The sequence below is a fragment of the Macaca mulatta genome, chromosome 7 (assembly GCF_049350105.2).
Source record: "Macaca mulatta isolate MMU2019108-1 chromosome 7, T2T-MMU8v2.0, whole genome shotgun sequence".
Lineage (NCBI taxonomy): Eukaryota > Metazoa > Chordata > Mammalia > Primates > Cercopithecidae > Macaca > Macaca mulatta.
Genome location: NC_133412.1, coordinates 29,238,867 through 29,261,276, shown reverse-complemented (window position 1 = coordinate 29,261,276; position 22,410 = coordinate 29,238,867). Strand labels below are relative to the sequence as shown.

At 43.1% G+C, this 22,410-nt stretch overlaps 2 protein-coding genes across 4 annotated transcripts in view; one reads left to right on the top strand and one right to left on the bottom strand.

Annotated features, from left to right (window-relative positions):
- The window catches only part of LEO1 (RNA polymerase-associated protein LEO1), a 39,532-nt gene that overhangs the window by 10,444 nt on the left and 6,678 nt on the right, over positions 1-22,410 (top strand). For both annotated transcript variants that reach the window (XM_015142250.3, XM_028850925.2), the window contains exons 2-11: positions 138-893; positions 4,454-4,558; positions 6,217-6,311; positions 6,907-7,052; positions 8,757-8,841; positions 12,833-12,927; positions 14,152-14,286; positions 15,110-15,245; positions 17,086-17,272; positions 19,668-19,765. In XM_015142250.3, the coding sequence (XP_014997736.1) occupies positions 138-893; positions 4,454-4,558; positions 6,217-6,311; positions 6,907-7,052; positions 8,757-8,841; positions 12,833-12,927; positions 14,152-14,286; positions 15,110-15,245; positions 17,086-17,272; positions 19,668-19,765 (1,838 nt within the window). The remainder of the gene's footprint in view (positions 1-137; positions 894-4,453; positions 4,559-6,216; positions 6,312-6,906; positions 7,053-8,756; positions 8,842-12,832; positions 12,928-14,151; positions 14,287-15,109; positions 15,246-17,085; positions 17,273-19,667; positions 19,766-22,410) is intronic.
- Positions 19,762-22,410, bottom strand: part of LOC114679403 (uncharacterized) — a 29,879-nt gene continuing 27,230 nt past the window's right edge. For both annotated transcript variants that reach the window (XR_013395589.1, XR_013395593.1), the window contains one exon: positions 19,762-20,067. The gene's annotated coding sequence lies outside the window, so the exon portion shown is untranslated. The remainder of the gene's footprint in view (positions 20,068-22,410) is intronic.

The following is a 22,410-nucleotide window of genomic DNA, read 5'->3' as shown; positions in this document are numbered from 1 at the left end:
CCGCACCCAGCCTTAGAATGTTAGTTCTAACAGTTTTTTGCCAGTTTCTTTATTGCTTTTATGTTGGGATGGACTTTGGGACTGCCTTACTCTGCCTTTTTTTGCTGATGTTATCCTATGTTTACATGATCCCATAGATTCTGATTCTGGATCTGACTCAGATTCTGATCAAGAGAATGCTGCCTCTGGCAGTAATGCCTCTGGAAGTGAAAGTGATCAGGATGAAAGAGGTGATTCAGGACAACCAAGTAATAAGGAACTGTTTGGAGATGACAGTGAGGACGAGGGAGCTTCACATCACAGTGGTAGTGATAATCACTCTGAAAGATCAGACAATAGATCAGAAGCCTCTGAGCGTTCCGACCATGAGGACAATGACCCCTCGGATGTAGATCAGCACAGTGGATCAGAAGCCCCTAATGATGACGAAGACGAAGGTCACAGATCTGATGGAGGGAGCCATCACTCAGAAGCAGAAGGCTCTGAAAAAGCACATTCAGATGATGAAAAATGGGGCAGAGAAGATAAAAGTGACCAGTCAGATGATGAAAAGATACAAAATTCTGATGATGAGGAGAGGGCACAAGGATCTGATGAAGATAAGCTGCAGAATTCTGACGACGATGAGAAAATGCAGAACACAGATGATGAGGAGAGGCCTCAGCTTTCTGATGATGAGAGACAGCAGCTATCTGAGGAGGAAAAGGCTAATTCTGATGATGAACGGCCAGTAGCTTCTGATAATGATGATGAGAAACAGAATTCTGATGATGAAGAACAACCACAGCTGTCTGATGAGGAGAAAATGCAAAATTCTGATGATGAAAGGCCACAGGCCTCAGATGAAGAACACAGGCATTCAGATGATGAAGAGGAACAGGACCATAAATCAGGTAATACATTTATGAGAACCAGAATGGCTCAGAAAGAAGCATTCAGCCACAGCAGGGACCCATTTAGTCTTCTTTCATTCCCATCTTTGTTACCCTGCTTTTTCCCTTCTGTCCCTCCCTTTCAAACTTTTCTAACTCTAGAATACATTTTGCTTCTTTTAAATCTTTCTAATCTACTTATTCTTTCTTACTGCTTTCCCTTCCATTTGTTCATTGATGGGTCTGGGGAAAAACAATTTAAAGAGGACTTAAAATTGAGTCTTAGAGAGAGGGATATGGTGTAAGAAGAGCTACGTAATGAGTTAAGTTGGTTCCATTTCTGTGGATAACTGAAGAGCATGCCTCATGTGAGAGAATAGATTAGCCTGGGAAAAAACAATCCCATTGAAATGTCCCCCCACAGAGCAGCTGTACCGAGATGTGGGCACCATTGCTGCCGTTCAGCTTTTTGAGATCCAAAATTTGATCATCCAGAGATGGTCAAGCTCTAAGGAGTTTACTCAAACTAGTCAAATTTACAAGATATTAATATATAAAATCGAATTGCAAAATTGTTTCAAGAGGCTCAGTTTTTTCTCCCTTATCATCATATGTTTCCCCAGGGGCAAATCTACAGTAGATGCCAAATTATAATAATCAGGAGGTTGCCTGGGGAGTATAATATGTAGAAAGTACAAACATGGCTGGGTGATCTTAGTGGACAGTGTCACTGAGCCAAGACAGATTGATGTGCGTATCCTCACCCTACAGAGACGAGCTAGGATTAGAGCACCCATTCCCTAAAGACTACAGGAGGCATACATCTGAACTGTGGTCCTGGACCCTGCTTTTATCATTGCCATTTAGACTATTCTGCTCAAGTTAACACATTCTTCATATAGAATGTATAAAAAATTAGAGATCATATTTCTTTGTATTATATAAAAGTTACCTTAATTGAGTTGAAGTCTTCCTGAAGTGATACCTGGATTGCTTCATTTCCATAGGTGATTGATTATATTAATTATATTTTGATCCTATCTTCTCAGCTTAAATAGCATCTAACACACACCTCACAGGACAGCATTCAAAAACCACATCTTGGTGTTATTAGAAGAGGAGGGCAGCATATTTCCAGAGATGAATATAGATCTGTGTAGACTATGGGACTGCAGTAAGTTTTGAATAACTAAATCAGAGTAGAGGCTTTTTTTTTTAATACCTTTTTTTTTTTTTTTTTTTGAGACGGAGTCTGGCTGTGTCCCCCAGGCTCACTGTGAGCTTCGCCTCCCGGGTTCACGCCATTCTCCTGCCTCAGCCTCCTGAGTAGCTGGGACTACAGGCGCCCACTACCGCGCCCGGCTAATTTTTTGTATTTTTAGTAGAGACGGGGTTTCACCGTGGTCTCGATCTCCTGACCTTGTGATCCGCCCGCCTCGGCCTCCCAAAGTGCTGGGATTACAGGCGTGAGCCACCACGCCTGGCCTTTTTTAATACTTTAAGTTCTAGGGTACATGTGCACAACGTGCAGGTTTGTTACATAGGCATACATGTGCCATGTTGGTTTGCTGCACCCATTAACTCGTCATTTACATTAGGTGTATCTCCTAATGCTATCCCTCCCCCAGCCCCCAACCCCCCGACAGGCCCTGGTGTGTGATGCTCCCCATCCTGTGTCCAAGTGTTCTCATTGTTCAATTCCCACCTATGAGTGAGAACATGTGGTGTTTGGTTTTCTGTCCTTGTGATAGTTTGCTGAGAATGATGGTTTCCAGCTTCATCCATGTCCCTCATGTCCCTGCAAAGGACATGAACTCATCCTTTTTTTTTTTTTTTTTTTTTTGAGACGGAGTCTCTCTCTGTTGCCCAGCCTAGCCTGGGAGTGCAGTGGCGTGATCTCGGCTCACTGCAAGCTCCGCCTCCCAGGTTCACGCCATTCTTCTGCCTCAGCCTCACAAGTAGCTAGGACTACAGGCTCCTGCCACCATGCCTGGCTAATTTTTTGTGTTTTTAGTAGAGATGGGGTTTCACCGTGTTAGCCAGGATGGTCTTGATCTCCTGACCTCATGATCCGCCTGCCTCGGCCTCTCACAGTGCTGGGATTACAGGCATGAGCCACCACGCCCGGCCACTCATCATTTTTTTTTTTTGAGACGGAGTCTCTGTCACCCAGGCTACAGTGCAGTGGCACGTTCTTAGCTCATTGCAACCTCTACCTCCTGGGTTCAAGCAATTCTTCTGCCTCAGCCTCCTGAGTAGCTGGGATTACAAGCATGCACCACCACACCCAGCTAATTTTTGTATTTGTAGTAGAGAGGAGGTTTCACCATGTTGGTCTGGTTGGTCTCAAACTCCTGACCTCAGGTGATCTGCCCACCTTGGCCTCCCAAAGTGCTGGGATTACAGGCAAGAGCCACCATGCCTGGCCAAAAGTAGGGTTGTTTTTACTGTTATCAGAAACAATCTTTAAGGCTCATGTACCACATCCCAAATACTAGCAGACCAAGTCAAGGGCAGGGTCATAGTAGGGAACCTTGTAGCTGGTCATCCTGCTTATCTCTTACTAGTTCAACAGTGGTTCCACTGATTTTTGTGAAGTTTTTATGTAAACAATTGGACCTTCTAGAAATAATGATATATATGTCAGTTCCTTTCTAATATTTTTAACTTTTTTTCTCTGAAATTTGTCTTATGTAAATTTGATAATAAGTTTTAGTGCTACTTTTCTCATTTCTACCAAGTTGTTCTATTTGCAGAAGCCAGTATTTATTTATTTATTTATTTGAGACAGAGTCTCACTCTGTCGCCCAGGCTGGAGTGCAGTGGTGAGATCTTGGCTCACTGCAACGTCTGTCTCCCATATTCAAGCGATTCTCCTGCCTCAGCCTCCTGAGTAGCTGGGACTACAGGTGCACGCCACCACACCTGGCTAATTTTTGTATTCGTAGTAGAGATGGGTTTCACCATGTTGGCCAGGCTGGTCTTGAATTCCTGACCTCAAGTGATCCACCCACCTCGGCTTCCCAAATTGTTGGGATTACAGGAGTGAGCCACCATGCCTGGCACCAGTATTTATTTTAAGAATTCTATTTTTTAAATCAACACACACTAGAGTTGATTTTTTTTTTGGCGGGGGAGGGGGGTTCTGCATGTACAGCTCTATTCATGTTAACATCCCTATAGATTTGTATAACCACCATCACAATCAGGATACAGAATAGATGTTACCCTGAAAAACTGCCTTATGCTATCCGTTTTGAGTCACATCTTTCTGCTACCCCTAAACCCTGGCACCTACTGGTGCCTTTTATGTCACTATACTTTTGGCTTTTTGAAAATGTCATATAAATAGAGTCATACAGTAAATATGTAGTCTTTCAGATTGGCTTCTTTAACTTGGCATATAGCATTTTTGATTCATCCAGTTGGTTACATGTATCAGTAGTTCATTCCTGTTTATTGCTGAGTAGTAGTCCATTGTATGGGTGTATCACAATTTGTTTATCTCCAATATTGCTTTTAAAATACAAAATTCAACTAAGTTGACTGATTATGCAGAACTTCTAATTCTACCCTTATAGAATCTGCAAGAGGCAGTGATAGTGAAGATGAAGTTTTACGAATGAAACGCAAGAATGCAATTGCATCTGATTCAGAAGTGGATAGCGACACTGAGGTGCCAAAAGGTACCCCTATTATTATTATATTATATATATATGTATATTTCCATACCTTTCTGCATTTAATTGTAGTGCATTTCTAACCCTGAGTGTGTTTATTCCAGATCACAAGACCCACAGAAAAAGTGTGGATACACTCAGTGTACCCAGAGAAGTTATATAGCTATGAGAAGCTGCTCATGCTTAATTAGTTGAATAAGAACTTGCTTCTTTGTAGTTTTTTTTTTTTTTTCCCGAGACAGGGTCTCGCTCTGTCACCCAAGCTGGAGTGCAGTGGCGCAAGCTCAGCTTACTGTAACTGCTGCCTCCTGGGTTCAAGCAATTCTCCTCCCTCAGCCTCCTGAGTAGCTGGAATTACAGGAACGTACCACCATGCCTGGCTAAATGTTTTGTATTTTTAGTAGAGATGGGGTTTCACTGTGTTGGCCAGGTTGGTCTTGAACTCCTGATCTCAAGTGTTCCACCCACTTCAGCCTCCCAAAGTGCTGGGATTACAGGTGTGAATCACTGCGCCCAGTCTGTTTATAGTTAGAGTGAATTCATTATTAGGGGGCTGGCCTTCTTATTGGGGTGGAGGTTACAATGTCCATTCTTCAGTTTGAATGATGACAGTCTCAGTGTTTTGTTCCTAAGTTCTTAACAGATGAAGAAACTGATTCTTTGAGCTGTGAGTTAGATGAAGAGCTCATAAAAACCCAGTGTTGGCCAGGTGCAGTGGCTCACGCCTATAATCCTAGCACTTTGGGAGGCCAAGGTGGGTGGATCACTTGAGGCCAGGAATTCAAGACCAGCCTGGCCAACATGGTGAAACCCTGTCTGTACTAAAAATACAGAACATTAGCGGGGCGAGGTGGTATGCATCTGTAGTCCCAGCTACTCGGGAGGCTGAGGCACGAGAATCGCTTGTACTTGGGAGGCGGAGGTTGCAGTGAGCCGAGGTCACACCACTACACTCCAGCCTGAGCAAGAGTGAGACTCTGTCTCAAAACAACAACAGCAACACCACCACCACCACCACCACCACCACCACCACCACCACCACCTGGTATTATAAGTTGGAAGGATGAAAGTAGTTCTACCAGCCAGGTGTGGCAGCTTCCTTTTTCCTGCCTTAGCCTCCCAAGTAGCTGGGATTACAAGCACCCATCACCACGCCCGGCTAATTTTTGTATTTTTAGTAGAGATGGAGTTTCACCGTGTTGGTCAGGCTGGTCTCAAACTCCTGACCTCAAGTGATCCACCCGCCTTGGCCTCCCAAAGTGCTGGGATTACAGGCGTGAACCACTGTGCCTGGACTGTAATTTTGAATCTCGGATAGACGTACGGAAAATAGGTGTCTGTGGAGTGCTTCAGCCCCAACTTTGAGCATCTAGACTGTAGGAAACATTTGGGCTCCTGGGGAATAAAGGAAGGTGGGAGAACAAGGATGGTGAAAATGAAAGGAGAAATAAGTGCCTCCTGTGCAGCTTGCCTTTCACTAGATTTGCCCCCTTCCCTCTCCCCACACTGTCTTTTTGGGTCTTTTGAGAGCCAGGCTCAGCATTATGTTTTGGGTGGTTTTCTGATGCTGGTCCAGAAACCTTGGGAATGTGCCGAAGTGATGAGCTGTGAAGAACCTTAGTTACAGATAGTAACACTAATGCCTTTTTCCTTCTGCATTGAAGATAATGGTGGAACCATGGATCTATTTGGAGGTGCAGATGATATCTCTTCAGGGAGTGATGGAGAAGACAAACCACCTACTCCAGGACAGCCTGTTGTAAGTCAATTACTAACATGAACTTATTCAAGGCCAAGTATAAAGTTTCAAAGGTGAAGAGTCTCCTTTATTCTAAGAAAGCAAGTTGATAACTGAATTCTAGTACAAAAATACAATGAACAGATGACTTTCTTCATTATGTAGGGAGCTCTTGGTTATAAGGGGAATGGAAATTGCCAAACATGAGGTTGGTGTCATGCCTTAGGGGACTGAACTGTGAGGACTTGTGATTTGAGAACCATTGACTTGAATGTTTTTCTTGCTCATGCCAAGAAGTGTCTGCTGTGTTGATAATCTTCTCTGGTTTTAATTGATAGAGTGACTTCATATTAAAGTGTTAATTTCACACTTTTGTTGATGAGTGTTTGGAAGATAGATTTATCATAAAGGAGATAGTTTCTTGAACTGAGGTATCCAAATTGATCTTGTTTCCCATTTTGTGTGTGGGTGGGTTCGGATGGGGACTGGGGGCTTCTTTAGTCCTAAAGTGATATGTAATTATGTTTCTTGCACCCCAGAGTAATTAAAGTGTGGAGGTTGAAGGGAGCCATTTCTAAGCTCCCATCAAGCTCCAAACTTCTGATTCTTTCACTAGGATGAAAATGGATTGCCTCAGGATCAACAGGAAGAGGAGCCAATTCCTGAGACCAGAATAGAAGTAGAAATACCCAAAGTAAACACTGATTTAGGAAACGACTTATATTTTGTTAAATTGCCCAACTTTCTCAGTGTAGAGCCCAGGTAAGGAAATCCATTAAAATTTTTTCAGGATGTTGAATAGAAATACATAGAATGTTTATTTTTCGTATTTCGCATTGAGTTTACAAATCACAAAAATGGAAAATTGATCATGTATCTCTGAAAAAATTAGTCAAGCACATCCTGAGATAGAAAAAATATGTATTGGTAGGGAGGCTTTTATTTTATTTTATTTTATTTTATTTTATTTATTTATTTTTTTTGAGATGGAGTCTCGCTCTGTCGCCCAAGCTGGAGTGCAGTGGCCGGATCTCAGCTCACTGCAAGCTCCGCTTCCCGGGTTCACGCCATTCTCCTGCCTCAGCCTCCCCAGTAGCTGGGACTACAGGCGCACACCACCTCGCCCGGCTAGTTTTTTTTGTATTTTTTAGTACAGAGGGGGTTTCACCGTGTTAGCCGGGATGGTCTCGATCTCCTGACCTCGTGATCCACCCGTCTCGGCCTCCCAAAGTGCTAGGATTACAGGCTTGAGTAGGGGAGGCTTTTAATGCTATAACTGTTTTGAGCAGTTTGATACTTTCTTATGAATTAACAGACACCACAGGTCTTCAAGATATTTTTTTAAGTAGTACAACCTTGAAAAGGCTGAAATTGAAAGTGATGAAATTTGCTAGAGAAATGCCAGTGCCGCCGGGCGCGGTGGCTCACGCCTGTAATCCCAGCACTTTGGGAGGCCGAGACGGGTGGATCACGAGGTCAGGAGATCAAGACCATCCTGGCTAACACAGTGAAACCCCGTCTCTACTAAAAAAATACAAAAAACTAGCCAGGCGAGGTGGCGGGCGCCTGTAGTCCCAGCTATTCGGGAGGCTGAGGCGGGAGAATGGCATAAACCCGGGAGGCGTAGCTTGCAGTGAGCTGAGATCCGGCCACTGCACTCCAGCCTGGGCGACAGAGCGAGACTCCGTCTCAAAAAAAAAAAAAAAAAGAGAAATGCCAGTGCCCATTGTAGCAACTATTGTTGGTCTAGAAAAGGTAATGGTTTTGGACAATTAGACAGTGTTTGATGGGTATTATTTACTAAGTTTATTCAAACTCTTGTGCTTTAAAAAAATTTTTTTCCACAGGCACGATGATGTGGAAAACTAGAGCATATGTTGCCTATTCTTTGGCAGAATTACATAATAAGAAGAAAGGATATTTTGAATATTTACCCTTGCTTGTACTTTATTTCAAGCAATATGTATTAACAACAAGTTTTAAGAAGTAAAATTATTGGCTGGGCATGGTGGTTCACGCCTGTAATCCCAGCACTTTGGGAGGCCGAGGTGGGTGGATCACCTGAGGTCGGGAGTTTGAGACCAGCCTGACCAACATGGAGAAACACCCTGTCTCTACTAAAAGTACAAAATTAGCCAGGCATAGTGGCACATTCCTGTAATCCCAGCTACTCGGGAGGCTGAGGCAGGAGAATCGCTTGAACCCGGGAGGTGGAGGTTGCAGTGAGCCGAGATCGTGCCATTGCATTCCAGCCTGGGCAACAAGAGCAAAACTCATCTCCAAAAAAAGAGAAAAGTAAAATTACTACTTCCTTGAAGTTAAGCATGAAGATATTGATCATTATGATTTTAAAAATTATATTATGATTTTTTGATATAATGGTATTTATTAATAGAGATGTTATTACATAGCAGTAATATTCTTTATAAAATATGATTAATAGTTTATTTGGAAAACAATTTGTAGACCTTTTGATCCTCAGTATTATGAAGATGAATTTGAAGATGAAGAAATGCTGGATGAAGAAGGTAGAACCAGGTTAAAATTAAAGGTACCATTTCATGCTTTTTCCTTTTTTTTCTTTTATAAAGTAAAACCTGGAGAACTAACTTGAAACTTGAGCTTTTGAAAGTGATTTTTTTAGGCTGCGGTGGCTCAAGCCTGTAATCCCAGCACTTTGGGAGGCTGAGGTGGGCAGATCACGAGGTCAGGAGATCGAGACCATCCTGGCTAACACGGTGAAACCCCGTCTCTACTAAAAATACAAAAGATTAGCCGGGCATGGTGGTGGGTGCCTGTGCTACTCGGGAGGCTGAGGCAGGAGAATGGTGTGAACCCGGGAGGCGGAGCTTGCAGTGAGCCGAAATCCAGCCACTGCATTCCAGCCTGGGAGACAGCGAGACTCCGTCTCAAAAAAAAAAAAAGTGATTTTTTCACCTAACACTTCACTATATGGCTGTGTTCTTTTGATTGCTTTTGTTGACTATTAGGAGAAAATTTGTTGTACTAAATTCCCATTAATGCTTCTCTTTGATACCTCATACCATCCGGTCCACTATCCAAGGAGGGCCTCTAATCTTTTAAGTAAGGAGGCTGTAGGTTGAGTAGAAGTTTCATCTTTTTATTTTGAGACGTGGTCTTACTCTGTCATTCAGGCTGGAGTACAGCGGCACAAACACAGCTCTTGGCAGCCTCAATGTCCTGGGTTCAAGTATCTTCCCATCTCAGCCTCCTGAGTAGCTGGGACTACAAAAAACATGCCACCATGCCCAGCTTTTGTTTTTTTTTTTCCCGTAGAGATGAGGTCTTAGCTGTGTTGCCCAGGTTTATCTTGAACTTCTGAGCTCAAGTGATCCTCCCGCCTTGACCTCCCAAATTGCTGGGATTACAGGTGTGATCGCTACTGCACTTGGCCAAGTAGACATTTTAGAATTGAGTTGTACAAGGGAACAAGAGGTGGTTGAATGCATGATACTGAAACTGGAATTATGCATTTTCAGTTCTTAAATCTGAAGGATTTCCCATAAATTTCTTATTTTCCAGTGGGTATATATATATTTTTTGAGATGGAGTCTTGCTCTGTCGCCCAGGCTAGAGTGCAGTGGCACAATCTTGGCTCACTGCAACCTCTGCCTCCTGGGTTCAAGTGATTCTCCTGCCTCAGCCTCCCAAGTAGCTGAGATTATAGGTGCGCACCACCATGCCCAGCTAATTTTTGTATTTTTAGTAGAGACAGGGTTTCACAATGTTGGCCAGGTTGGTCTTGAACTCCTGACCTCAGGTGATCCACCCACCTCGGCCTCCCAAAGTGCTGGGATTACAGGTGTGAGCCACCACACCCGGCCTTGGTACCTTAAATAGTATTAAATTGTTAGAAAGGGATAGTCTGGCATTTTGTAGATGCTGAATTTTTATATTTTTAATAGTACCATCTCTTCAATGTGGTGGATTAACAACTACCTAAATAACCTTGGTATAAGATGGTTTCTATCCAAAAACTTTTCAGTAGACTTCACTACTCCTCTTAATGGAAATGCAAATCAAATAAGAAAATTGAGATAAACAGATGCCAAGAATTTGTTCAGGGTCACGCAGTCAACAGATAAAGTGCTTACACTGTTTTTTTTTTTTTTTCCTGTCCTCCCTCTACCACCCATCTACTCATCTCTGTTTATTAGCCTATCTGTTAATATTATTTCCTTGGGACATATGGATGTATTGATTTAGGCTTGTATCAATATATCTATTATATTTTTAGACCATGTGATACCAGATGCTAGTATGGGTATCAAACTTCCTAAATAAGGCTGGACATGGTGCCTCATACCTGTAATCCCAGTACCTTGGGAGGCCGAGGTGAGAAGACTGGCCCAGGAGTTTGAGACCAGCCTGAGCAACAGAGAAAGACCTTGTTTCTACTAAAAATAAAAAAAATTAGCCGGCAGAGATGGTGCGTGCCTGTAGTCACAGCTATTCTAGGAGGCTGAGGTGGGAGGATTGCTTGAGCCCAGGAGTTTGAGGCTGCAGTGAGCTGTGATTGTGCCATTGCACTCCAGCCTGTGTGCCACAGCAAGACCCTGTCTCCCAAAAAAAAAAAAATTTATAAATATGTATTTCACCCTAAAATTTCAGTGCATCAGACTATAAAATATTGGTGTTTAACATAAACTGTTGTCTTAAAACCTTGGTGTGTGATAGAAAATAACCCTGGACCCTTATTTTCTTGAGTGATGTTTAAGAATAGGCTGACCAGTCTTAAAGCATGTTGTAGTTAATTCTTTAAGAACAAGGAACCATGGAACCAGGTACAGCTTATGTACCTCTCTGAGATTCCCCTGTCTTCAGAAATACTATTATGTGTCCTTCATCCCGATAGATTAGGACCTAGCAATGTGTCCTATTATAGAAAAATTACTATTTGAATCACTTTATATAATAGGAAGCATTTTTTTAGAATGGCTTCTCGATTAATAATGGCCTATTCGTTTTTTTGTTTTGTTTTTGAGATTGAGTCTTGCTCTGTCGTCGCCCAGGCTGGAGTGCCGTGGCGCAATCTTGGCTCACTGCAACCTCCGCCTCCCGGGTTCAAGCGATTCTCCAGCCTCAGCCTCCCGAGTAGCTGGAATTACAGGCCACCACACCCGGGTAATTTTTGTGTATTTTTAGCAGAGATGGGGTTTCACCATGTTGGCCAGGCAGGTCTTGAACTCCTGACTTCAGGTGATCCGCCTGCCTCAGCCTCCCAAAGTATTGGGATTAGAGGTGTGAGCCCCACGCCTGGCATATTTGTGTATTTATATGTGGCCAACCTATTGTATGAGAGGGAAGACAGGAATAGTGACAGATTGTTTTGTTTTCATTCCTTACTAAGGAAAATTTCAAACATAGCCAGTGTATTAAGAACAGTATAATGAACTCTCTCATGTGCCCATGACCCACTTCAACAGTCGTCAAGTTAACAATCTTTTGTCATCTCCATATTCCCCACCCCAGCTTCCCCAGACTATTCTGAAACAAATTTCAGGTATGACGTCATATTTAATTCATGAATATTACGGAGTTATTCAGTCAGCATACTTTATAGCTATTTGTGAGGAATAAATAGGGAAAGAGGAAAAACCGGAAGGGGGAATCATTGGACCCGGTTGCACAGACATTTGCAACTAAGGGAGTGGAGATGCAGACGATCTCCTTGGGACTGGGAGCAGCTGTGTTTAGGATTGACACTGGGGGAACAGGCAGAGGGAAGCACGGTCTTGGCATTGGCAGTTTTCACATTGTTGGCTTCTGTCTGTCTGTTGCCAGCTTCATTCTCATTCCTTCTATCCTTGTCTGTCCTGTTTTGACTCTTCATTGTCATTTTAGTGGGTTTCCAGGAGGCAGCAGTGATAAACTGCATGCATTTAGCATGCTGTGTTTTCCTGGAGGTCCCACTGACTTTAATTTCAGTAACAGTGGTTTTCATTTGCCAACTCTGTCTGGTGTTTCCCCACCATGCAGGTAAGATAGGCTCTAAAACTATTGAAATCTGGGGTTTTAATTTTCATAGGGCACTTATTTATCCTTGCTCATATATGGGAAATTTTTCTCTTTGTGCCAATAGGCAGAGTTTTTGGTCTCATTTTTCTAGAGTTTTTAGCTCTGTGAGAGAACCTGCTTCATATAGGGGTTTCAATTCAAAATTTCTGCCTCACATGGACTCAAGTTTTATCACCTGTCCCTTGTAATTCTTACTGTGTCTTAACGTATCTCGGGGTTACTGTACATTTAGTATCTGCCATCTGCTCAAATGCTCTAAGCTTTCTTTATGATTCTGATAACTGGGAGTTCAGAAATTCACTTAAGCATATTTTTTCCCCTGCTTTTAATTTATCCAACATCTCTAGGTGATTTAGAGGGTTTCAGTGTTGTTCATTTTCCTGCCACACATACATCTGTCACCTCTGTATGCTTATTCTGTGATTATGTGCCTCTTGAGGAAGAAAAAGATGCATAGAATCATTTAAACTGTAATTTTCTAAAGTACTTGTGTTGTGAAACAGGTAGAAAATACTATAAGATGGAGGATACGCCGGGATGAAGAAGGAAATGAAATTAAAGAAAGCAATGCTAGGATAGTCAAGTGGTCAGATGGAAGGTGAGCACAAAATGCCTGAAGGGTATTGACATACCCAGAACGGGTCAGAGGGATCAAGTTTTGAAATACTTTTTATTTTTAAATTTATTATTATTAGTTTTAGAAATGGGGTCTCTGTTGCCCATGTTGGAGTGCAGTGACATGATAATAGCTCAGTGGAGCCTCAAACTCCTAGTCCTAAGTGATCCTTCCACCTCCCAAGTAGCTGAGACTGCCTGGTGTGCACCACCCTGCATGGATTATGGGAAAAAAAAAAAAGCCTGCGCACGGTGGCTCACGCCTGTAATCCCAGCACTTTGGGAGGCCAAGGCGGGTGGATCACGAGGTCAGGAGTTCAAGACCAGCCTGGTCAAGATGGTGAAACCCTGTCTCTACTAAAAATGAGCTGGGTGTGGTGGCAGATGCCTGTAATCCCAGGTACTCTCAGGAGGCTGAGGCAGAGAATTCCTTGAACCCAGGAGGCGGAGGTTGCAGTGAGCTGAGATCGCACCACTGCATTCCAGCCTGGGCAATAGAGCAAGATGCCATCTCACAAAAAAAAAAAACAACAAAAAACACTTTGTAGACACAGTTCTCCATATGTTGCTTAGGCTGGTCTTGAACTCCCGGGCTCAAGCGATCCTCCACTTCCCAAAGTGCTGGGGTTACAGGCGTCAACCACCATGCCCGGCCACAAATTGACATTTTAGAAAAATTGCCCTTCACTGGGACTGTAGTAGAGCCTGGTAAATGTCCCAGCATGTGTTACTTCTTTGTAGTCAGTCAGTTTTTCTCATTATGACTTCTTATTTTCTTTCCTTCTGAATTCTATTTAAAGAGAGAGAGCAGCAGTTGAATCACGTTTTGTTTTGTTTTTTTTTTTTCCTTGAGATGGAGTCTTGTCTTATCGCCCAGGCTGGAGTGCAGTGGCACGATCTTGGCTTACTGCAACTCCACTTCCTGGGTTCAAGCAGTTCTCCTGCCTCAGCCTCCTGAGAGCTGGGACTACAGGTGTGCACCACCACACCCAGCTGATTTTTGTATTTTTAGTAGAGACAGGGTTTCATCATGTTGGCCAGCCTGGTCTCAAACTCCTGACCTTGTGATCCCACCCGCCTCAGTCTCTCAAAGTGCTGGGATTACATGTTTGGGCCACCGTGCCCAGCCTGAATCACCTTTAAGTGAAGTAAGATGGTAGAGTGAAAGCTTTATGACTTTAGTATATGAAATGTTTCTTCTTTCCAGCATGTCCCTGCATTTAGGCAATGAAGTGTTTGATGTGTACAAAGCCCCACTGCAGGGCGACCACAATCATCTTTTTATAAGACAAGGTACTGGTCTACAGGGACAAGCAGTCTTTAAAACGAAACTCACCTTCAGGTAACTGTTATTATTATTATGTATTATTTTTTATGGTAAAAGCAGTGAAACATAGATGTTTCTGTAATGCCTGCCACCTGAGTGATGTAACCCCACGGTGTGATTCAGCAAGAACCAAGATCTTGTGCATAGTTCTGATGGTTCAAAGGTTATTTTGTCAAATACACTGAAAGTTGCTATTTCTTAGGGAACCAGGTCATGCTAACCAGACTTACAAGAGAATGTCAATGTATTTAATTCCAGTGACTATTATAACTACCTTGGGTAATGCTTATCTTTAGAGGGGGCACAATAATGTTGGTTATGATTTAGCTTTTTGAAATTGTAAAGGTCAACATACAGGCTTTGGAATCAGTTAGGCTCATATTTGAATTCCGTTTCCACTTGTGTGACCTTGTGCCACTTTCTCAATCTCTTTTTGCCTCAGTTTCCTAAATCTATAAAATAAGATAGTTATATTAACAATATTAATATATTAATACTAATTAAAAGTAATGGCAAAAGCCGTAATTACTTTTGCACCAACCTGTAGTATCTAATTCATGTTGCTTGAGCTTATCCATTTATTGCTTCTAGAAGGCCATCATGCCATACAGTCTTTTTTACTCCAACCTTCTGTTTTCATTTGTGGAATAAGAATGTCTCAGTGAGCCACAGAATGAAGAAAATCACAATCTTCCACCTGGTATATTCAGTCGAGTGTCCCTGCCTGTTTGTTCAGGTGACTAGGAAATGGTCACTGGGCTCTTCTGTGACGTGGGTATCACTGGCTCACAAATGTATCTGGTAAACAGTGAGATGCTCTTTGTTTATTTCCTGGCAGACCTCACTCTACGGACAGTGCCACACATAGAAAGATGACTCTGTCGCTTGCAGATAGGTGTTCAAAGACACAGAAGATTAGAATCTTGCCAATGGCTGGTCGTGATCCTGAATGCCAACGCACAGAAATGATTAAGGTATGTTTGCTAAGCCTTATCCTGGGATTCTTTGTTAATTAGGAAAGTATTTCCCAAAATGCTTGTTCTTCATCTCTTATTGGCCCACCTTTTCGTCTTCCAACCGACATGAATAGGGAGCTGGATTCATTTCCTCAGCATTCGCCAAACAATGCGTGATGCGGCGATGACAGTAAAACAGACACATGGCTCAAGTTCTCTCTTCACCAGGCCCTGAGAGTTCAGCAACAAACCAGTGATTGAAATATCTGAATTTTCATGTATAAGTCCAAAGATCATTAAGTCTTCTATGTGTGGTTTAGAATCCATGTCAGAAGTCAGTGGAGATACTAGAGAGTAGTGTAAAATAGAGAATAGATCAGGAGTTTGAATGAGAGAGTGCCTAAAGGAGACTCTGGTAAGGAATAAGACGAGCTTATGAGTTTTTAAGGTCAGTTTGTAACATTCTACCTGGTATATTTTCAAATGTGACCCAGCTGTTAATTAGGCACAAGTTTATTTGGGGCGTTGTACCTAATCGATAGAGCATGCGCTCATATTGGCCATTGGCCTTTCCTGCAGCACTGTGTTTGAGAAGCCAGATGCAATGGTACAGGCTCATCATTTCTCCTCTCCATCTCCTCTAATCCCTACTAGATTTTGGCCTTTGCCCAACCTGCCTTTGTGATTATATTGTTTAGTGAAGCAGGGCATGGTGAGGCTAAGACAGTCCAGTTGCCTCAGGGCCTTTCTTACTAATCTTATGGTCAGGCTCTGCTGCAGGTTTGGCTCTGAGCCCTTACTTTTTCCTCCATCCTATATTTGTTCATCGAGGCAGATTAAACCAGATCTCATACCAGTACCTAACCCAGTGGTATATAGGGGCATTTGCTTTGGAGCTGGGCTTGTTCCATTTCCCCACCTTTTCTGTACAGGCTAAGGGAGTTGGAGGAACCTGCAGATTCCAGCCTCAGCATTACTGGAGGAGCTCTTGAACCACTTTAAGCATCCCCCTACACCCTCCTCCATGTCCCCAGCTCCTGTGAAAATGTAGACAAGGAGTCAGCTAGTTTGTTCTTAGTCCCTGTACTACTGACAGTGATTTTTACTCTAACCTCCGTACAGCCACATATTACAAAAACAATCTGTTTCATAGAATTCCTAGCAATAGATGTGGAGTTGTGTATGATAATACAGAGCAATTGGATGAGGAAGACTTTCAAAGAAATCCCAGAATATCCCTAAAACCTACTCGAACACCACCCCTACCCCCAACCTGGTTTAACATCAAGATGCAGAATGCCAGGCAGTGCAAAAGAAACGAAAGCTCTACCTTGTGGCTTTAGGACGCTCCCCAGCCTGTCATCAGGAGCCGTGAGGAGCTGTCTGGGTTGAGGGGCTGAGGGGCTGGGACCAGAATATCTGGAACTATGGGCGTTTGGTAGAGCTGGGGCAGATCAGGTGTCTGTGGTTCAGGGATGAACAGGAATAGCCACTGCTACTCCAGGGAGTCAGTTTAGGTGTCTGCTGGGCATGGATGGGGTTTCTCAGGCGGGTCGCTTCTCTCTGGGTTAAGTGGCAGCACAGGACACCAGCACGGCTCCCAAGGACACACCTGTGCCAATGCCAGTTGGGCCGGTTAGTGTCAGGGCTCCCTTCTGCTGCTTTACCCTTGTGTTGCCTTCGCTCCTGCAAACCAAACCAGAGGGTCCATGTGGAGGCACAGAGGTGTGATGGGGAACACACATGGGACAGCTGTTATCTTGACCAGATATTACATGCTGTTTGTGATAAAAGTGGGTTCAAGTGGGCACAAAAGTAGCTCCTTTTTAGGTTAAAGAGGTTATTTGCTTCTTTACAGAAAGAAGAAGAACGGTTGAGGGCTTCCATACGTAGGGAATCTCAGCAGCGCCGAATGAGAGAGAAACAGCACCAGCGGGGGCTGAGTGCCAGTTACCTGGAACCTGATCGATATGATGAGGAGGAGGAAGGCGAGGAGTCCATCAGCTTGGCTGCCATTAAAAACCGATATAAAGGGGGCATTCGAGGTGAGTCATGTGTGGAAATTACATTTCATCATTTCAGGATTCTGGACTTCATCCTAGCATTGGATGTAATCTGACTGCCAAGTCAATGGACCCTTTTTTTTTTTTTTTTTTGAGACAGAGTCTTGCTCTGTCATTCAGGCTGTAGTACAGTGGCGTGATCTCGGCTCACTGCATCCTCTGCCTCCCGGGTTCAAGTGATTCTCCTGCCTCAGCCTCCTGAGTAGCTGGGATTACAGGTGTGCACCACCATACCCGGCTAATTTTTGTATTTTCAGTAGAGACGGGGTTTCACCATTGACTAGGCTGGTCTCAAACTCCTGACCTCAAATGATCTGCCCACTTTGGCCTCCCAAAGTGCTGGGATTACAGGCATGAGCCACTGTGCCTGGCCAGGACATTTTTAAAGAACCGGTTGTCATGAGTGATCTTAGTTCATTCAGATGGGCTTGAAAGGTAGGAACTGCTGTTGTTCCCACTTTGGGTTTTATCCCTTGAGCTTCTGCTTTCTGACTTGAGAATCTGTCAATTATATTGGAACTTCTGTAAACTTTTTTTTATTACCTAATTGGGAATCAAGAAATTAAACTATTCCGAAATTATGTGATATTTTCTTTCATTCTTCTTCTACATTTCTCTTAGAAGCATATTTCCTCCTTTCGCAAGTATCAGTGATTTCTGATGGTTACCATTTTTTCCACACATACTGAATTTTAGGCAGATGCTCAACACTTGACATGCATCCTATTTGATCCTCATAACAACATTATGATCTAGTTGCTCTTATTTCCTTGTTCTTATTGCAGAAACTGAGACTTTGAGAGGTTGAATAACTTGCCCAAAGGCACGTAGTTGCTAAGTGGTCAGTTCTTAAACCAAGGTCATCTGACTTCTGAGACATCTGTCCCACCTGGTTCTTACCCAGGGGTTCCCCCAAGCCAGTAGCAAGAAGACATGCTGAAAAGCGAACGAAGAAGACCTGGCTGGCCTCCTGACCCTGCCCACTCTCATCTCAGTCTGCCACTTTTTAGTTGTGTAACTTCTGAAGAGTTACATAGTCTCCCTTAACTTCTGTTGCCTCGTCATGACAAAAACAACCTATTAATAATGGTAGTTAGAACATAAGGTTGTTTTGAGGATTACATGATATAATACATTTAAAGTACTTAGCCTAGAGCCCGGCATATAACAAGTAAATTTTTAAAACACCCAAATTTATTTTTCTTTGACTCTCCCATGAAACTCATTTCTCCTTTTCTTGTAGTGGCTGCATGTGGTCGGGTGGCCTGTTACATATTACCTACCTATTATTTTTTTGGGGGCCACAGTACAGAGACCCTTTCTTTTTTGTCAATGCTGATTTCCCATAGAAAAAGATTCAATTGTGTGGAAGTAAACCACACAAAAATTAAATTAAAATTTTAAAAATCCGAGGATGCTTTAAGGGAGAGAGGTATGCAACATTCAGGTCACCAGAGATTAAAAATCTAGCACATGAGTCTAGTAGTGCTCAGATCCATACAGTAATCAGATAGACAAGGAGCGGGGACAAAGGGAAGGCTTTGGGTTTTGAGGGGAGGGGCTTGGTCTAAAGTCCTTGGCTCTTATTCCACCCAGAGGTTCACCTGGGCTTGGGCAGTGGAGCAGATGGGCGCCCCTCTGCATCTCTCTTTGAAAGGTCTGCCTGGCAACAAACGGTCTTTACAGGACCAGGAAAACACTTTCTTGCTTTACCTTCAAAGCTCATTTTGGAATTAACTGTTACCGGTGGAAGAATGTCTCAGGCTTTAATAGTTGACTTCGGAAGAGTAGGGTATCTGCCTCTTTAGAAACCTTGCACACAAGCCTTTTTGATCTTTAAAGGTGGTCAGGTTTTTGTATTTTGAGAGGGTAAGTCTGCTTTATTTCAACATATCTAAAATTTATATTTATCTTTAAATCAAAAACTTTAAAATTATTTGGTTCCTCTGGGAGGAAATATACAGGGGGAACTAAAGATATTTATGAGAAGAAACCATTTAAGAATGAATAGTTCACTGTCTTCGAAAGCCACTCACAGCTGGGCACAGTGGCTCATGCCTATAATCCCAGCACTTTAGGAGGCTGAAGAAGGAGGATTGCTTGATTCTAAGAGTTCAAGACCAGCCTGTGCAACATGGCAAGACTTCATCTCCACTAAAAGGAAAAAAATATTAGCTGGGCATGGGTAGGTAGTGCACACCTGTGGTCCCACCTACTTGGGAGGCTGAGGCAGGAAGATCACCTGAGCCCAGGAGGTCAAGGCTGCAGTGAGCCATGATTATGCCACTTCTCTCCAGCCTGGGCCTCAAAGCAAGACCCTGTCTCAGGAAAAAAAAAAAAAAAAAAGGTCACTCACAATCTATACTTTTGCTTTCAGAGGAACGAGCCAGAATCTATTCATCAGACAGTGATGAGGGATCAGAAGAAGATAAGGCTCAAAGATTACTCAAAGCAAAGAAACTTACCAGTGATGAGGTAAGACCAAATTTATTCAATTCTAGGGGTTTATCCTGTACTCAGGAACCAACTGCTTTGAATGAAGAGCTCACAGATCAGGCAGGCACAAATTAGTTGTCTACACACTTCACTGAAATCCAGCGAGATAAGTGCAGTAACAAGACAGAGTGCTCCAGAGGAGGGTCTGATGCCAGTATTTAGAGAGGTCTTAGAAGGCTGCATGGAGGATGAGACTTCTTGCTGGGTGTTGAAGAGTGATCAGAAGCTTGCTGGGCAAACTGTCCTATCTCTGGTAGGTCACTCTGGATAGATGGAAAGGCCTGGAAGAAAAGGTGCAGGTCCCTGACATACCAAGGCTCATCCAAGAGAGAGTGATGGATCATTCAGTGTGGTAGACCAGAGGGTGTATCTCCTTTTTGTAAAAATTCTCAGTATTTTTTTTTATTAGGAAAATAATTCATTCTTGGTTAGAGGTGGTGGCTTATGCCTGTAATCCCAGTATTTTGGGAGGCCTAGGCAGGCAGATCGCTTGAGCTCAGGAGTCTGAGACTAGACTGGGTAACATAGGGAGACCCCATCTCTTCAAAAAAGTACAAAAATTAGCTGGGGGTAGTGGTGTGTGCCTGTAGTCTCAGCTACCAGAGTCTTGAGGTGGGAGGATTGTTGGGGTGGGAGGACTGTTGGGGTGGGAGGACTGTTGGGGTGGGAGGACTGTTGGGGTGGGAGGATTGTTGGGGTGGGAGGATTCTTGAGGCTGCAGTGAGACATGATTGCACCACTGCGCTCCAGCTTGGGCAACAGAATGGGACCCTGTCTCAAAAAAAAAAAAAAAAAAAAGAATTCATTCTTGTGTTGGGAAAACATATTTTCTTTTTATTTAGATGAAATAGTATTTGGCCGGGCACGGTGGTTCACGGCTGTAATCCCAGCACTTTGGGAGGCCGAGGCAGGCGGATCACTTGAGGTTGGGAGTTCCAGACTAGCCTGACCAACATGGAGAAACCTCGTCTCCACTAAAAATACAAATTAGCAGGACATGGTGGCGCATGCCTGTAATCCCAGCTACTCACAGCTTCAGGAGACTGAGGCAGGAGAATCGCCTGAACCCGGGAGGCACAGGTTGTGGTGAGCTGAGATCGCGCCATTGCACTCCAGCCTGGGCAACAGGAGTGAAACTCCATCTCAAAAAAAAAAAAAAAAAAAAAAGTATTTGAAATTGTATTGAGTAATAAATTGAAATAAGTTTTCATTTATTATTGACAAAATCAATTATTTTAAACAGTATTCTTTTCATATTATAAGAGAATAGGCCCTGAGTATTTTTCTTTTTCTTTCTTTCTTTTTTTTTTTTTTAAGCCTTGCTCTGTCGCCCAGGCTGGAGCGCAGTGGCATGACCTCGGCTCACTGCAAGCTCTGCCTCCCAGGTTCATGCCATTCTGCCTCAGCCTCCCGAGTAGCTGGGACTACAGGTGCCCGCCACCACGCCTGGCTAATTTTTTATATTTTTAGTAGAGATGGGGTTTCACCGTGTTAGTCAGGATGGTCTCGATCTCCTGATCTCGTGATCCGCCCGCCTCGGCCTCTCAAAGTGTTGGGATTACAGGCATGAGCCACCACACCCAGCCTCTTTCTTTTTCTTAATACCCCAGCAAGTATTTAACACCCCACTGGGTGATGCGGAGATACTGAGAAATTTAAAGTCTTTACTATACCAGTGAAATACTATATAAAGTAAAATACTATATATGGTAGAGCAGATGGTGAAAAGTGGTCAGGAGACAAATTCTGCAGGAAAGGGAATGTAGAGAATGTTCTGGGGGGTCTTGGGAGTTGGGATGTTGTACTTTTAGAAATACTGTTCAGGGAAGCTCTCACTGGAATGGTGATCTTTGAGTAAACATCTGAAGGTAGTGACAGTGAACTGTTCAGCTCTCTGGAGAGTGGTGCATGCAGAATTAGGAAGTGCAAAGGCCCTGAGGTGGGAACCTGCCTGGCATGTGTGAAGAAAGCACAGAGGCTGAAGCTGGAGCCTTGTGAGGAAGAGGGCAAAAATATGATGGGGCCAAATCACCTACGGCCTCACACCATTTGTAAGGCCTTTTTTTTTTTTTTTTTGTATTTTTTGTAGAGACAGGGTTTCAGCATGTTGCCCAGGCTGGTCCTGAATTCCTGGACTCAAGCAATGTGCTTGCCTCAGCTTCCCAAAGTGCCGGGATTACGGGCATAAGCCACTGCGACAGACTGATTTTTTTTTTTTGTTTTTTATTCTGAGTGGTTTTCGTTGGAGGTTTTCAGCAGAGGAGAGAAGATATGATTTAACTCTTAGTAGGATCACTGACTGCTTTGTTGAGAGTATGTTGATTGTGCCTGTGAAATAATGGCCTTACCTGTTTCCCAGGTATCTATAGATCAAGGTAGCATAGCAGAGCTAAGAGAGTAGAGGCTTTGGAGTCTTAAAAGACCACCTAGGTTTGAATCCTGCTTCTGCTACTGAAATCTTTTATCTTAAATATCTGGCTTTTCTGAACCTCATTTTTCTCTAAGCGTTGCTGTAAAATTAGAATTTTATATCATGTGTATAAATTAAAGTTTACACATAGTATATATAAAAGTATATAAATACATATTTATATTATGAAGATATCATTACTATTTCAAAGTGT